This window comes from Rhincodon typus, chromosome 2, assembly GCF_021869965.1.
Source record: "Rhincodon typus isolate 14 chromosome 2, sRhiTyp1.1, whole genome shotgun sequence".
Taxonomy (NCBI): domain Eukaryota; kingdom Metazoa; phylum Chordata; class Chondrichthyes; order Orectolobiformes; family Rhincodontidae; genus Rhincodon; species Rhincodon typus.
The window spans coordinates 137,065,739-137,081,296 of record NC_063333.1 but is presented as its reverse complement, the minus strand read 5'-3'; the positions used below and the strand labels follow the sequence as shown (position 1 = coordinate 137,081,296).

Genomic DNA, 15,558 nt, shown 5'->3' with positions numbered 1-15,558 from the left:
TACACCTTGTTATCTCAGATTCTCCAGCATCGGCAGTTCCCACTATCTCTACTAACAATAGTTGTTCTGGTACCTCATCCAAGTATTGATTACTTAGGGATGAATCTAGACTGTATATACTCAGTTGACTGTTTGACCACTGTTAAGGACCACACCAGATCTCTTCAAAATATATTAAGAAGAAAGCCTAGATCCCAAATTTTTCTTATTTTAAAAGCATGTGCCAGGCATTGCCTTCCAGATGCAATTCGATTGGTTAAATTATCAATCTTGAAGCAAAACACACTTTATTCAAACACGTTAGTTAAAGTACAACAAGAAGAAAGACAAAATTGGAATAACGTAACTCTGTTGGAAAAATTAACAGAATAATAGATTACTTAACTACAAAATAGTAACAATATAGCAATTCCAATGTAGCAATATCTCAAACATACCCTTAGCAAATGCAAATTCAGAAAAATAAATTGTATCACATGCAGTTCTCCAGCCCAGGAGGAAAAGCATCAAGAGAAATCTCTGAGAGAGAGTGTAGCAGGTAGAGATGTACTACAGTTTAAAAATCCTGCTGAGAGCTCAGCAACCACTACTGAATAACTAAAACTAAAAGTCCTGGTTCTGTGGGAGCTTGACCCCACCCATTCAGGCTGCTTCTATTGTTCTAACTTTAAAAAAAGGCAAGGCCTCGCAAGCGGTTTAATTTTTGGGCTTCAAATAGACAGCTCATTGCCTCTGTCTCAACCTTTCTTCTGAAAAAAAAGGATCAAATAAACCTCTTAAAGCCATAGTATCATCACACCATAAAAGCATCACAGCCAAACCTAAATCCTGAATACCTTCCATGCTTCCAAGGAGAGACAGCTGAAAAACAGCCATGTGCACTGACTTTGGCTGACTGTCTTCCCAGCTGATGCACGCTGAGTTAATCTGTTCTAGCTCTGCCTCCATCTGCAAACACAGCAAGGCCAGGGAAGGGAGTTGCAAGTGAAGGTTAGAAAGGGTAAAGGACTCCACATTAATTGAAAGGATTGACCTATTTTGTCCTTGAAGTGGAGAAGATTCATGAGCTTGGTTCCCAGGAAGTAGACATTAGTTATGAGGATAAATTGAGGGATTGGGGGTTGTTCTCCTTAAGAGAAGGTTAAGAATACAGTTGATAGAAATGTTTCAAAACATGAGGTGACCCAGCAGGGAGAAACAGTTCCTGTTGTCAAGAACCCAATGTGAGATTAGGTGGGCTATAGGGGGATGGGTCTGGGTGGGATGCTCTGAGGATCAGTGTGGACTTGTTGGGCCAAAGGGCCTGTTTCCACACTGTAGGGATTCTATGATGATTGAGTTCGAGCAAAGGAAATGAAATAGTTATAAGCATGAATGGCTAGGATCTGGAATACTAAGGGTGTAGGAAGCAGATTCAATTATGACTTTCAAAAGTAAATTGGACTGTCATCCAGGCAAAATATTTGCAGGGCTTTTGGGGAAAGAGCAGGGGAATGAGAATAGGTGCATTGCTATTGTAGAGGGCTAGCGTGGACACAATAGATTGAATGGCCTCCTTCAGTGTCTTATTTATTCCACGATTCAAACTGCTTAAATTGTGCAGTACTGCAAAGCAGGAAAGAAAATAGTTATTGCAATATTGCCAAAATATGGGGCTTTATTATCATATTAAAGAGTGTTGTTTATCATTTTCAGCTCAGAATATTAATATCAATGAATTTATGCTATGGAATAATATAAACATTTGGTAACTCATCTGAAATCCTATTGTCCTCCATTTTAGCATAGTTCAAAATGGAATAGTTCTTCAGATTAACATAGCAGAGAGAGGAATTGGAAATGAAATGCTAAAAGCATACACATGAGTATTCTGCCAAAAGGTTTCAAGATCTGGGTACAATCATGTAGGTATTAATATTTCATCTAGTATGTGCCTGTGTCAGTCACTCTTTAGGAAAATTTCTTTGACCCATGAAATGTGAAATCCACGTTAGACAATTGTAGAATAACATTCATCAAATGATAGATCCTAAAGAAAGAGGTGCACTTTCTTCCTTTTCAGATAATAATGCTATTTCCTATTGAATGCCCAAGATGTTATTAGGATTCAATTTAAATTATATAACATCAAATTATATCTCAAGTTTTAATTTTTCAATTAATTGAGATTTATCAGAAAACACCCAGTTTCTGAATCTGAAGTCAAATTTCCGAGCATTCAGTGCTGTCTAAACCAACATTTACAATCATGTGAACTTCTTGTTCTATAAAGACTGGTAGATCAATGTTTGTAAGTGTATCAGCACACAATTCATCATGGACAATAAACATTTAAACTCACTTATTTTAGATTGATTTTCTTTTATGCAGTAAATGTTTACAGTTTCTGTTTCTTCACTTTGGTAGATTCAGATTATTTACACTGATTGTCATTCCCTTAGGTATAGCATCAATGCTGGTCTCATTCCTGGTTGGTTTATATTACAACAGTATAATCGCCTTGGTCATGTGGTACTTCTTTAATTCATTTCAAGAGCCTCTGCCCTGGCACAGCTGCCCGATGACAGAAAATAATACAGGTACAGGTCAACACTGTATTCTCCAAAATCACATGTTGTTCTCAAGTGCAGCACATTATCCAGTTCTGGGCACCACACTCAGAAAGATGTCAAAGTGCTGTAAAGATTTGCAAGTCTGACTACAGAGACAATGATCTTTGTTTAAATAGTTAGATTCGAGAAGTTTATTCGCTTAGAGAAGGTGAAGGTTGAGAGGAGATTCTATTGGGATCTTCAAAATCCTAATGGAATAGTATGGGAGAAATTGTTTTCACTGGTAAAGGATTGAGAAAAAGAGAGTAAAGATTTAAGGTAAAGAGCCCATGAAATATGGAGACATGAGGAGAAACTTCTTCATGCAAGTGGTTAAAGATCTGGAATGCACTTGCAGGGGAGACCAAAACCAGGGACCTATAGCTAAGATAATCACAAAAATAGATTTACAAGGAAGTTGCCGGGAATGGAGGGTTTGAGTTATGAGGAGAAGCTGAATAACCTGGGACTTTTTTCACTGGAGTTTAGGAGGTTCAGGGGTGACCTTATCGAGGTTTACAAAGTAATGAGGGGTATAGATAACCTGAATGGCAGGTGTCTTTTTCCTAGGGTGGAGAATTTCAAGTCACAGGGGGCATACTCTTTAGGTGTGAGGAGAGAGATTTTAAAAAGACATACGGGGCAATTTTTTTTACACAGAAGGTAGTTCATGCATGGAATGAACTACCAGACAAAAGTGATGGATACAGCTACAGTTACAACATTTAAAAGACATTTAGATAGGTTCATGAATAAGAAATGTTTGGAGGGATATGGGTCAAGCGCAGGTGGGACTAATCTAGTTTGGGATTATGGTCACTATGGATTGGTTGGACTGAAGGGTCTGTTTCTGTGCTGTGTAACTCTTTAAATAAAAGCCATGAATAATTTAAGAGAAACTTAAGAGTAGTTAAGACTCAGGTGTATTTAAGAGGTAGAGAAACACATGAAATGGAAAGGAATAGGATATGTTTGTGACGTTAGATGAAGAAATGGTGTCTTGTGTGGAACATAAACCACAAGGGTCAGTGAGGCTGACTGGCCTGATCCTGTGCTATAAATTCTACATTGAGTCACTGGCTTAGCTCCGTATGAGATAAACGTAATGTCACATAGCTTTATTGCGGATAGCAACACTTCATTCTTGGACATTTGCTCCCAAACCTTTTGCCTTGAGCACCTGCGTTCAAAACTAGACCAGAGTGATGAGACTCAAGTCTCTTCTAGCTGCCAGCTGTCAAAATGTTCTAACCAAGCTGCTCAGCAATATTCTTCCACACTTCTGGTGCAGATTGAACTTAGACCTGGGTCTCCTAACTCCGAGGTAAAGACAATACCACTACTCCACAACAGCGCTTATTCTCTTGGCTGTAATGAAATACATTTGACCAGTCTCAGTCAAGTTTCCCAATGGACATAAATCCACAATATAATCTTGACACAATATAAACTTGATACTAATTAGCATTAAAGTGGGCATTTGCTGAAGAAAGCCTGAGTGCTAATTGGTTGAAAAGATTGATGTTTTATCATGCAGCGTACTTTTTCAGTATTCTCATCACATGAGTGATATCTTCTACTATTTTTAATTATGTTTTGACAGGAATTGTTGATGAATGTGCCAGGAGTTCTCCAGTAGATTATTACTGGTACAGAGAAACCTTAAACATTTCTACTACAATTGATGATTCAGGTGTTATCCAGTGGTGGCTATTACTCTGTCTGATAAGTGCTTGGGCAGTGCTGTATGTATGCATAATCAGAGGCATTGAAACAACTGGCAAGGTAAAGTTCTTTCATTCATGTTTATACAAATGTAAGATTTCTATTGTACAGTTAAAAAAATCCTCTCAGTGCAATGGGCCTTCACGTTTTTCCTCCTGCTCAGAATTATCATTGAGGAATATCTAGCAGATACTGTAGGATCTGCAAAATGTTTAGCACATTTTTATTTTAGCCGCTCATGCAGTGAAGTACTTTAATTTGTAATACAGAGGATTACATAGGATGGATGGCACAGAATCAGGCTATTCAGCTCAACGAGTCCATACTTTTATGCCATCTTAACCATTTTTCTTTTCTCCTTAAAGCATCTCTACCATTCACTTCAACCAATACAATAGCAAGTTATGTATTCCTGCCATTCTTTGGGTTTCTCCTGAATTCCATTTTGGATTTGCTTGTGACTGACTTATATTGATGGCATTTACAAGAGGAAAAGTACTTTGTGTATCCTCTAACAAAATCTTTCATAATTTTAAACATTTCAATGAATCACCCTTCTTTTTGCAAATGAGAAAAGGCCAAACCTGTCGGACCTTTCCTCACATGTGTACTGACACATTTCTGGTTTTATCCAAGTCAATCTCCATTGAATCCTCTACAGCACCATTCTATCTGTTTCGATAACGTGGCCACGAGAACTGCACCCAGTATTCTCCATGTAGTCTAAACAAGAATTGTTACAGGTTTATACATCCCCTCTGTTTTCAACTCTATTAGGATGCATCATTAAAATTTCGACGAGCTGTTCTGTTTTCCTCCGTACAATATTCAACAGAAGATTCTGCTCAGGTCACCCGGCCTCAGCAACTTCAAGTGTTTTGCCTTAAAAGGGAAACATCCATTTTTGTTTCCCTCCCTTTCTCTCTTGAAGGTGTCAACTCCTTGCTGGTTCCAGTAATATTTACCATTCATCTCATCTCCCTTGAGTACTCTTGTAAATCTTAATGGTCTCATTATATTATTTGAATGTGGAAGATATCACCAGTCTTATCTTTGTTGCATGTGTCACTGTACCCAGCCTCTGTGTTCAAAATGACAGCAGCTGCTTGGACTTATAATATTTGCGATAATCATGATAATTGTCTGTGAAGAAGAGACGCGTTAAAATAATGTTATAAATGGATATCTAATTTGCTTCATTGAAGTCTCACAGAGTGAGTAAGTGAGCCCAAGACACCATGATAGCCACACTTAGGTGTAAATGTGTGTGATAGCTGCAGTTAAGTTGCAGTGTTACTGCAGTAGGGAAGGGAGATCCTGTGATCCTGTCACTGAGTAATCCAGACACTCAGGCTTACAGTCTGCGACATTGGTTCAAATGGCAGCTGGTAGAATTTAAATTCCATGAAGAGATTCTGGAATATAAAGGTCGGCTCAACATGGTAGGCATGACACTGTAATTGTATAAAAGCAGATGCTGGAGGGACTGTTCAGGTCTGGCAGCATCTGTGGAGATTGTTTCACAAACGTGCTTTTGGGAAGAGTACCTGCTGTTTCAACCTACACGTGAATCCAGACCCACTGCCATGCAGTTAACTCTTAACTTCCTTCCAACATGACTGAGCAAGCCACCTCAGTGGCAATTAGGGATGGGCAATCAATGTGGGCCTTGTCAGCAACATCCACATGAAAAAAATTAAAATCATCCATGCCTTAAGTTGTCCAAAAATGACTGTCAGAACCAGGGAGTTCTTTTACGTGACAAGTGATGCAAAATAATTTAACATCCTTAGCTCAGCAGCTACCTGCAGGGACAAGTAAAAGAGGGAAAAATCTGTAGCCATTTAGAGTTGGAACAGAAACAAATCTGGAAAATCTATCACTCAGCCTCCCAGGTGATTGGATACTTTCTGTGTTAAACACAGGAACTAGGAGCAACAGTAGGCCATTCAGCCTTTCAAGCCTGTTCCTGCATTGAGTATGGTTACAGCAGATCCTTTATCTCAATGCCATATTCCCACTTTCTCTCGATACGCTGTGATGCCTTTAAACCCAAACATTTATCAAACACTTGCTTGAACGTACTCAGTGACCCGGCCTCCACAGCTTACAGGTTGACCATCTTCTGAGTGAGGAAATTTCTCCTTATCTTGGTAGTAAATGTTTTACTCTGTATCCCGAGACCCGCACTTCCAACCTTCCCAACCAGGGAAAACATCCTCCCTCCATTTAGTCTCTCTATTCCTATTAGAATTTTTTACATTTCAGATCCTCTGTCATACTTCTGAATTCTAGTGAATACAGTCCAGCTAAACCAATTTCTCCTCATGTGACAGTCCAGTCGTCTCAGGATCAGCCTCGTGAACTTTTCCTGCACTGCCTCTATGTCAAGTACACCCTTTCTTAGGTGGGGAGACCAAAACTGCATGCAATACTCCAGGTGCAGGCTAACAATTCCCTGTTATAAGCCATCCAGGCTTCTCAGCTCAAATCATCTTGCAATGAAGGCCAATATACCACTTGTTTTCCTCATTGCTTGCTACACCTGCCTGCCTATTTTCATTGACTGGTGTTCAAGGATGCCTAGATCCCTTTGTACATCCACATTTCCCAATATATCACCATTTAAATATTACTCTGCCTTTTTGTTTTTCTCACTGAAGCATTTATCTTCTCGTTTACCCAAGTTATACGGCATCTTCCATGTTTTTGTCCACAAACTCAACTTGGTCTAGATCGCCCTGAAGCCTCCATGCATCCTCCACACAACTCACAACCCCACCTAGTCTTGTGCTGTTAACAGAATTGGAAATATTGTATTTGCTTCCATCATCCAAGTCATTTATACATATCATGAACAGCTGGGGCTCAAGCACTGATCCCCCACTAGACTCTGCCTGCCACCTGGCAAAGAAACAATTTATTTCCACTCTGTTTCCTGTCAGTCAACCAACTCAATCCATACCATTATATCACCCCTAAACCCATTCATTTTGCTCTCTAGCCTTTTTGGTTGGACTTTATCAAAAAGCTTTCTTCAAATGCAAATACATTACATTCATTTGTTCCCCATTGTCTAGTCTACTAGTTGCATTCTCAAAAATCTCCAGTGGTTGGTTAAACTTGATTTCCCTTTCCTAAACCCGTGCTGACTTTGTCTAATCCCATTAATCTATCTAAGTGTTCTGTTATCATGTCTTTTAGAAAGGAATCTAGCATTTTCCTCATTACTGATATTAGGCCAAGTGCTCTGCAATTCTGTTTTCTTTCTCTCCAACCCCTTCTTAAACAGTTGTGTTTCCACACCTTGTTTATCAATCTGTAGAAACTGCTCCAGAGTCTATAGAATTTGGAAAGATTACCATCATTAACCCCTCCCCACCTTTGTTTTTTTTTGTAGAAATGATAACCAGCTTGAAATTACCATTTAAATAGTGTAGACAATAATTTAATTTGAATAGAAGGCTACTTCAATTCTCCCATGTTTAAATTCAGCAGTAGAATTCCAAGATAAACAAAAATAGCTAAACATCTACATATCTGGCTGAACTGGTGTGATTGATTTAATTAGTTTTCTTTTCCTTCAGGCTGTGTATGTTACCTCTACTCTCCCCTACCTGGTTCTTACCATTTTCCTGATTCGAGGACTGACGTTAAAAGGATCTGTGGATGGAATAAAATTTCTCTTTACACCAAAGGTAAGTGCAGACTTTTCTTTTCCTTTTCTGTTTTATTGCAACAGGTTTTAGCCCAAAAGAAGGGATGGCTTGGATGGCCAGCAAGAAACACAATGCACCGATCTGTTCTGTTCAGGACATGCACAGGAACTAACTTCAGTAATAGTGAAGCATGGGAGTATTGTTGTACCTTTCTGTGAGAGCCCAAGCTATTCTTTATCCTCATCTAGTGTTGCAGACACACTGTCAGAAGTGGCTGCAGGCAACGATGAAGCTTCTCTCCTCTCATCTTTTAATCCAGAATGTTTTGTAGTACCCACAATGGCAGTCTTAACAGACCTAGCTTCAAATTTTCCAATGCAACCAGCAATCTGAGGAGATTCCAGTTGATCATTCACAGTCACTGCACTGGCGAAAGTTCTGGAAGCTTCTGAAATGGCAAAAGTTCTGGAAGCTTCTGGCAGAGAAGTGCAGAAGGAGACAGCCAGACAGATCACCCTTATGAGATTTTGCATGTGTTATTGGGTAGACATACAGGAAAACAACAAATGTCTGGTCTCTGAGACTACCTCAGGAGCTGAAGAGACATCATGAAATCCATTGTTCCCACAGAGGCGCTAAAAGCAACTGTCCATCTCCAAAGATATTCAATGAATTTGACCACAGTGGCTGTTGTGGAAACTCCTTTTGACTTGCACAGCTCATTAATGACCAACATGATCCAGAGGTGACCTGCATCACTTGATTAAACTCCTTTAGATTTTCCTAGAACTTGAATCACACATTGCAAACTATTTGACTCAGGGTGCTGTTAACACCAGTGCAGGAAAGAGAAGCAGACTTCCAGGCTAATACCATGCTTGTCTAACTACCTGCCAAGCAGGAATTTCCTTGAAACCTATATTCCAAGGAATCTCAAATTCACTGGGAAAAGGAACCTGATCCTGGGTCGAGTAACTCCACCAGGAACTGTTTCCCTGCCATAATGCCTCATCCCCAATTCTGAAGGAATTTGACAACTCCTGACTCCAGTGAATTGGACTCTGGTCTTCAAGTGAATGGAAAACTGCTGTTTAATTTCAAGTTCATGAAGAAGAAACTCCTTACTGTATTGTGTGTGTGTGTGTGTGTGTGTGTGCACGTATTTTTGCGTGTGCGCATGTATGTTGCATGTGTTTGTGTATGTGTGCGCACATGCACACCTGCGTGTGTATGTCTGTTTGTGTGCATATAATGTCTTGTAAGACTGTTCTGGGGTGAATACTCAGTAATACTCCCGATTTCAATCTAAGAGGGTCTATAGCACATCACTTTAAAACTGACTTCGTGTAAGCAAGGGGCTTAGGTACTTTCCAAATTAAATCATTCTGTTTACACACAGAAGTCAAGGAGAAAAATAAAGGTTTGGTCTGTCTGTCTTTCTGAACATTTCTATTCTTATGATTTCCAGGTGGAAGAGTTGGCAAATCCAACCACATGGTTAGATGCTGGAGCACAAGTGTTTTACTCATTCTCCTTGGCTTTTGGGGGTCTCATTTCCTTCTCCAGTTATAACTCTGTTCAGTAAGTAGCATCCGATGTGTGTGCTCATTGAGTGAAAAAGCAACCCAAACATTTAGAAATGATCACAGACTGACTGCTTTCCTCTTCTCTCTATCCCACAGCAACAATTGTGAGCGAGATGCTGTGATAATCTCTGTGATCAATGGCTTCACATCAGTATATGCAGCCACAGTAATATATTCCATCATAGGCTTCCGGGCAACAGAGCGATACGATGCATGTTTTGATAAGTAAGTTCCTGTTGAATATAACTATCAGTATTTCTTTTGCACTTTTCTGCATTACATTGCGCAATTCAAATTGTTGGGAATTTCAAATAGTGTAGCTCACAGGTCTTCAAATCAGCAGATAACAGGTTCAATTTCATTTGGGTGATGAGTGCCCTAAGGGCAAACCAGAAAACTGTGGGTACTATCCATCTCAGTCATTTGCAGGACCCCATGAGTGCATTTCTCGAGTGTCAAGCAACTAACTGGTTGCTGTTGGCATTGCCATTCGTTGTGAGGGTGGGTGCCCACACCTGCAGGTCAATTTGAGGGCCTACAGCTCAGAGTATCACTGGCACGTTCCAGGGAAAGTGATGGCCTAGTGGTATTATCCAAGTTTGAATCCCACCACAGCAGATGGTAGAATCTGAATTCAATAAAAATCTGGAATTAAGAGTCTTATGATGACCATGAATCAATTGCCAATTGTCAGAAAAGTCCATCTGTTCACTACTGTCCTTTAGGGAAGGAAATTGCTGTCTTTACCTGGTCTGGCCTACATGTGACTCTTTACTGTTTTTCTTTTGCTCATTCACAGGATGAGGGCATCACTGACCAGGCCACTATTCATTGCTCATCCTTAATTGCCTAGCGGACAGTTAGGTGTCAAACATATTGGAGTCACATGTAGGCCAGATCAGTTAAGGATGGCAGTTTCCTTCCCTAAAGGGCATTATTGAGCCAGTTGGGTTTTCCCGACAATCAACAATGGACTCATGGTCATCATTAGATTCTTAATTCCAGATTTTTTTTTACTGAATTCAAATTCCTTCTGCCATGGTGGGATTTGAACCGAGTCCCCACACATTATTTGGGTCACTGGATGAACAATCCAGAGATAATACCATTAGGCTGTCACTTCCCCTTGTGTGGTCTGAGGTCAGTCAGGCAGGACCAGGTGATGGAGTGTGGGATGGACACACTGGTGAGAACAGAAGAGGCAGCCAGTGTCACTCCATGCTGCCACAGAGTTCCTGAATAGGAGGGGATCCCCTTCCTCCAACCAGAACCCACAGGGTGGCCACCAGGGTTCACCATTTGGCAAAGGTCCCGCAAGCCACTGCCAAAGTGCCAGTGACGGTTGTAAGAGATCCTAATTGGCCACTCAAGTAGCTCTGTTGACCTCTGAGCATTAGGGTTGTCCTCCTCATTTTGTGCCACCAGTAAGATGATGTGATGGCAGGCAAACCATGGGCACATCATTCCACCAACCCTTTTACAGCTCACCCGTTCTGCGCCACTCCCAGTCCATACCCAGGAAAGCTGGCAAAATGCAGCACTGTATGTAGAAAGAAGCATGAAGACAATTTGAAATATTTGCTTTTGATAAGTTTTAACTAGACCGTTCAGTATTCACAGAATAGTCTTTTCACTCATTATGAAGGAGCAGCGATGTACATTCAAGTTACGACTTTGGGAAACTTGGCGCTGACAATATCTTCAGTATCTGCTTCTCCTTTCCTTCTAGTTTGTGGATGACTTAATTACGTGGGGAGTTGTGAATGGAGATGAACATTTCTATCATTAGCAGACATCGCCACGTCTGATCTATAATGGAGGGAAGGGCTTTGATGATATAGCTAGATACAGTGGTTCTGAGAAACTGTCCTTAGCAGCAATATGCTGAGAGTGAGGGGATTGGCTTCCAGCAAGTACAACCATCTTCCTTTGTGTTAGGCATGCATCCAGCCAGTGGAAAGATTTCAATTCTCCTGGAGCTCCTTGGTGCCACCTTCAGTGAAATGATGGTTTCCTTGATGATGGTAGTCACTTTCACTTCACCTTTGCAATAGAAATCATTAACAGTTAGTGGACAGTACTCTGTCATGGATAATATTCAATAATGTATAGTAGTCTATTGTGGATGTATTCTACAATGCATGGGTAGTATTCTGTAAGCTATGATGTGTTGAAGTATATACTATATAGTCAATAATCTATGATGCTTGTTAGTCTATACTGGATAGTATTCTATAGTGGATGATCTTCTATAAAGTGTGGAAGTCCACAGTGGATGATGTTCTGCAATACGTGGTATTTTATAGTGGTCAGTATTCTATCGTAGTTGATATTCTATAATGCATGGCCTACTGTATTGGACAGCAGTCGGTAGTTGTTAACATATAATAATGGATATTATAGGGGACAGTGTCGTATGGTGGATAGTAATAGTGGTGGTGGTACGCTCTGCATTGTTTGAGCATGTCCAAGCTATAAGGGATTTCAAAGGTCACACTTTTCACAGCTAATCCTACGCTCAGGAATTTGAATATAAGTGAGGAAAGGTGTGTACTGCAGTCCACTCTCTCAGCTATTTTGCATGATGCCTAGGATGATGAGGATCCAGGAAATCTGGCTGGTTTGGCCACTGCAGAATGTAATGAGTCTGTCCCAGTTCATGAACATGGTTTATAGCATGATATTACAATGGGTCAAGTCAAGAAGTTTGACCCCAAGAACTACCTCAGCCAGAATCTGGATTAAACCCATGCTATTGGCATTATTCTGCACCCCACTCTTAGCCAACTGAGAAAACTGGCTCCTTAGTGCATTATATTCTATTATGGACAGTACTGTATTGGAGAACATATTCTATAGGAAATGATGTTCTATAGAGGACAGTGTTCTATGCTGGGTAATTTTCCATAATGGTTTGCATTCAACAACTACCCACATTCTACTGGAAAGGCATTCTCTTCGCTATGGTATTTTGTAGAGGAGAATATTCTATAGTGTACAGTGTTGTACAGTGGACAGTATTCTGTAATAGACCATGTTCTATAGTGGGCGACGTAATATGTAGATGGAGAAGAAAGACAGACTGACATTTCTAAAGACAAGACAATTTGAAAACGCTGCATGCTATAAAATATCATGTAACATTATTTAACATCGAATTTTTTTTTGCTTTTCTTACAGCAATATCTTGAGCTTGACTAACGCTTTTGATCTGTCAGAAACCAATCTGACCAGAGACAACTATGATAGTGTCCTTCAGTACTTAAACAGTACCCACCCAGCGAAGGTTTCGGAGCTGGATTTGAAAACCTGTGATCTGCAATCCCTTCTCAGTCAGGTACCTTGAGATCTGTTTATTACAAACTGCCTTAACGGTGATCTCCTTACGTTCTGCTTGGGCTCTTCCAATCTATTTGAAGTTTACCCTTTTAAAGGCAGATGAGAATGTCCAAACTAATGGTCAGTGCTTTCTATCATTCAATATTGCGGTATTTCCATAAATTCAGTCTCATGAAGTAGTATCTGTCATACTAATGACAATGGTCTAATAAACAAACTCTCATCAGGGATTGATTATCTCTGTGAATTCACTTATCTAAAACAGTAAAACATGTTACAAATTATAAAGCAGATATTACAGCAAATCAACCGACTTCTGTGTGTGCAGCTGGCAGGTCCACAGCAGAATAATTGCCAGGCAGAGTCACAACATTTTATACACACAACACATGGAGTCCTTTATGGTGAACTCTTTTATACATAGAACAGTATCTAACTATAAATGTTCCTCTCTATTTCATTTAGTATGACTTTTGACATCTTGGGTTATGTCTTAAGGACCAAGAATGCAAAGAATTGTTTAGTTCATCCCTCTCCTGTTCCCAAAAGTAAATTATGAAAAGAGATATTATGTGCACACATGTATATAGCCTTGTGGATTTATAAGTGTATGTGGAACAGTAATCACACCAATCTCACCACACAAATCCCAATTACTGAGACAACATTTCCATCTTATAAGATTTGAAGTGCTTAAGACAATAGTACATGGCTCACAACAAGTATCCCAATGAGGAAGAAGGATTCTAGGAAGGGGTTATGCCAACCATGGTTAAACATGAAAGTTGAGGATAGCATCAAATTGAAAGGAAAACCGTACAATGTGGCAAAGATTAGCAGTGTGCCAGAGGATTGGGCAAGTTTTAAAAAAGACAATAAAAGATAACAAAAAAACAACGAAGAGGGAGAAAATAAATTTTCAGGGTAAACTTGCAAGTTATGTCAAGACAGACAGCAAGAGCTTTTTTTTACATATATTAAAAGAAAGAGAGAAGTCATAGTGAACATAGACTCCTTAGAAAACAGGACTGGGGAACCAAGAAATGACAGAGGAATTTAATAAATACTTTGCATCAGCCTTCACAGTAAAAGATACTCATAACATTCCAAAATGACTAAATAATCAAGGGACAAACAGAGAAGAGGAAATCAATACAATAACTGTCCATAGAGGAAAAGTGATGAAGCTAAGGGCCAATATGTGCTCTAGACCTGATGGGATACATCCTAAGATATTAAAGAAAGTAGCAGAGATAGTGAATTTATTAGTAATAATCTTCCAAGAATTCTTAGATTCTGGAAAAGCCCTGGAAGTTGCCAATGTAACACATTTATTTAAAAAGGGAGGAAGACAAACAAATGAAGAAAGACAGCAGGATGCTACAGAATAGAAGGACTTGGAATTCCTAGTGTAAAATCACAAAATGATAGCATTCAAGTTCAGCAGGTAATAGGGAAGGCAAATACAATGTTGGCCTTTATTTTAAAGGGAGTGAAGTATAAAAATAAAGAAGTCTTGTTAAAACCATGCAAGGCACTAGCTAGACCACACCTGAAATACTGTGAATAGTTTTGCGCCTCTTATTTAAGGAAAGATGTATTAACATTGGAGGCAGTCCAGAGAAGGTTCACTGGGTCGATCCAGAGTATGGAGGAATTGTCTTATGAGGACAGGCTGAGTTTAGAAGAATGAGAGGTAATCTGTTGAAACATGTAAAATTCTTAGGGAACTTAACAGAATATGAAGAATGTCATCCCTTGTGGGAGAGTGTAGGACCAGAGGGCATTAGAACATAGAACATAGAACAGTACAGCACAGTACAGGCCCTTCAGCCCACGATGTTGTGCAGAACTTTTACCCTAAACCTAAGGTCTATCTAACCTCCACCGCTACCTTATACTATCATCCATATGCCTATCTAATAGCCGCTTAAATGCCCCTAATGAGGCCAACTCCACTACCCTCTCCGGCAATGCATTTCATGCCCCTACCACTCTCTGAGTAAAGAACCTACCTCTGACATCTCCCTGATATCTACCTCCTTTCACTTTAAAACAATGTCCCCTCGTAAAAGCTACCTCCACCCTAGGAAAAAGATTCTGGCTGTCTATTACATCTATTCCTCTGATCATTTTGTACACCTCTATCAAGTCACCTCTCATCCTTCGTCGTTCCAAAGAGAAAAGTCCCAGCTCTCAATTTAAGGGGTTGCCCATTTAAGACAGAGAAGAGGAGGAATTTCTTCTCTCAGAGGGTTGTGAATCTGTGGAATTCTTTAGCATAGAGAGCTCTTAAGGTTGGGTCATTAAGAATATTCGAGGTTAATATAGACAGATTTTTAATCAGTAAGGGAATCAAGAGCTATGGAGAAAAGGCAGTGAAATGGAGTTGAGGATGATCAGATAAGTTATGATGTTATTTAATGGTAGGGCAGGCTTGATGGCCTAAGGCCTATATCTGCTCCTGTGGCTTATGGTCTATGGTCCTGAACAATATTCTAAGGTTAATGTGATCAGTTCAATGGCATCCCAAAAATCCCTAACCCTTCATTCAATTTCCAAATGAGGAAGATAGTCCTCTTGGTCTTTATTTTTTAAAATGTATTTTTAGTGTTTCTCAACTGAGCTCCATTAATTCTGTCATCTCCTGCAAAAGCC

The 15,558-nt window shown here is 39.8% G+C and overlaps 1 protein-coding gene across 1 annotated transcript in view; it reads left to right on the top strand.

The window, feature by feature from the left end:
• slc6a19a.1 (solute carrier family 6 member 19a, tandem duplicate 1) overlaps positions 1-15,558 on the top strand; it is a 44,790-nt gene that overhangs the window by 18,686 nt on the left and 10,546 nt on the right. The window contains exons 3-8 of the mRNA XM_020511565.2: positions 2,442-2,579; positions 4,195-4,376; positions 7,904-8,014; positions 9,444-9,556; positions 9,658-9,786; positions 12,742-12,898. Of these exons, the coding sequence (XP_020367154.1) occupies positions 2,442-2,579; positions 4,195-4,376; positions 7,904-8,014; positions 9,444-9,556; positions 9,658-9,786; positions 12,742-12,898 (830 nt within the window). The remainder of the gene's footprint in view (positions 1-2,441; positions 2,580-4,194; positions 4,377-7,903; positions 8,015-9,443; positions 9,557-9,657; positions 9,787-12,741; positions 12,899-15,558) is intronic.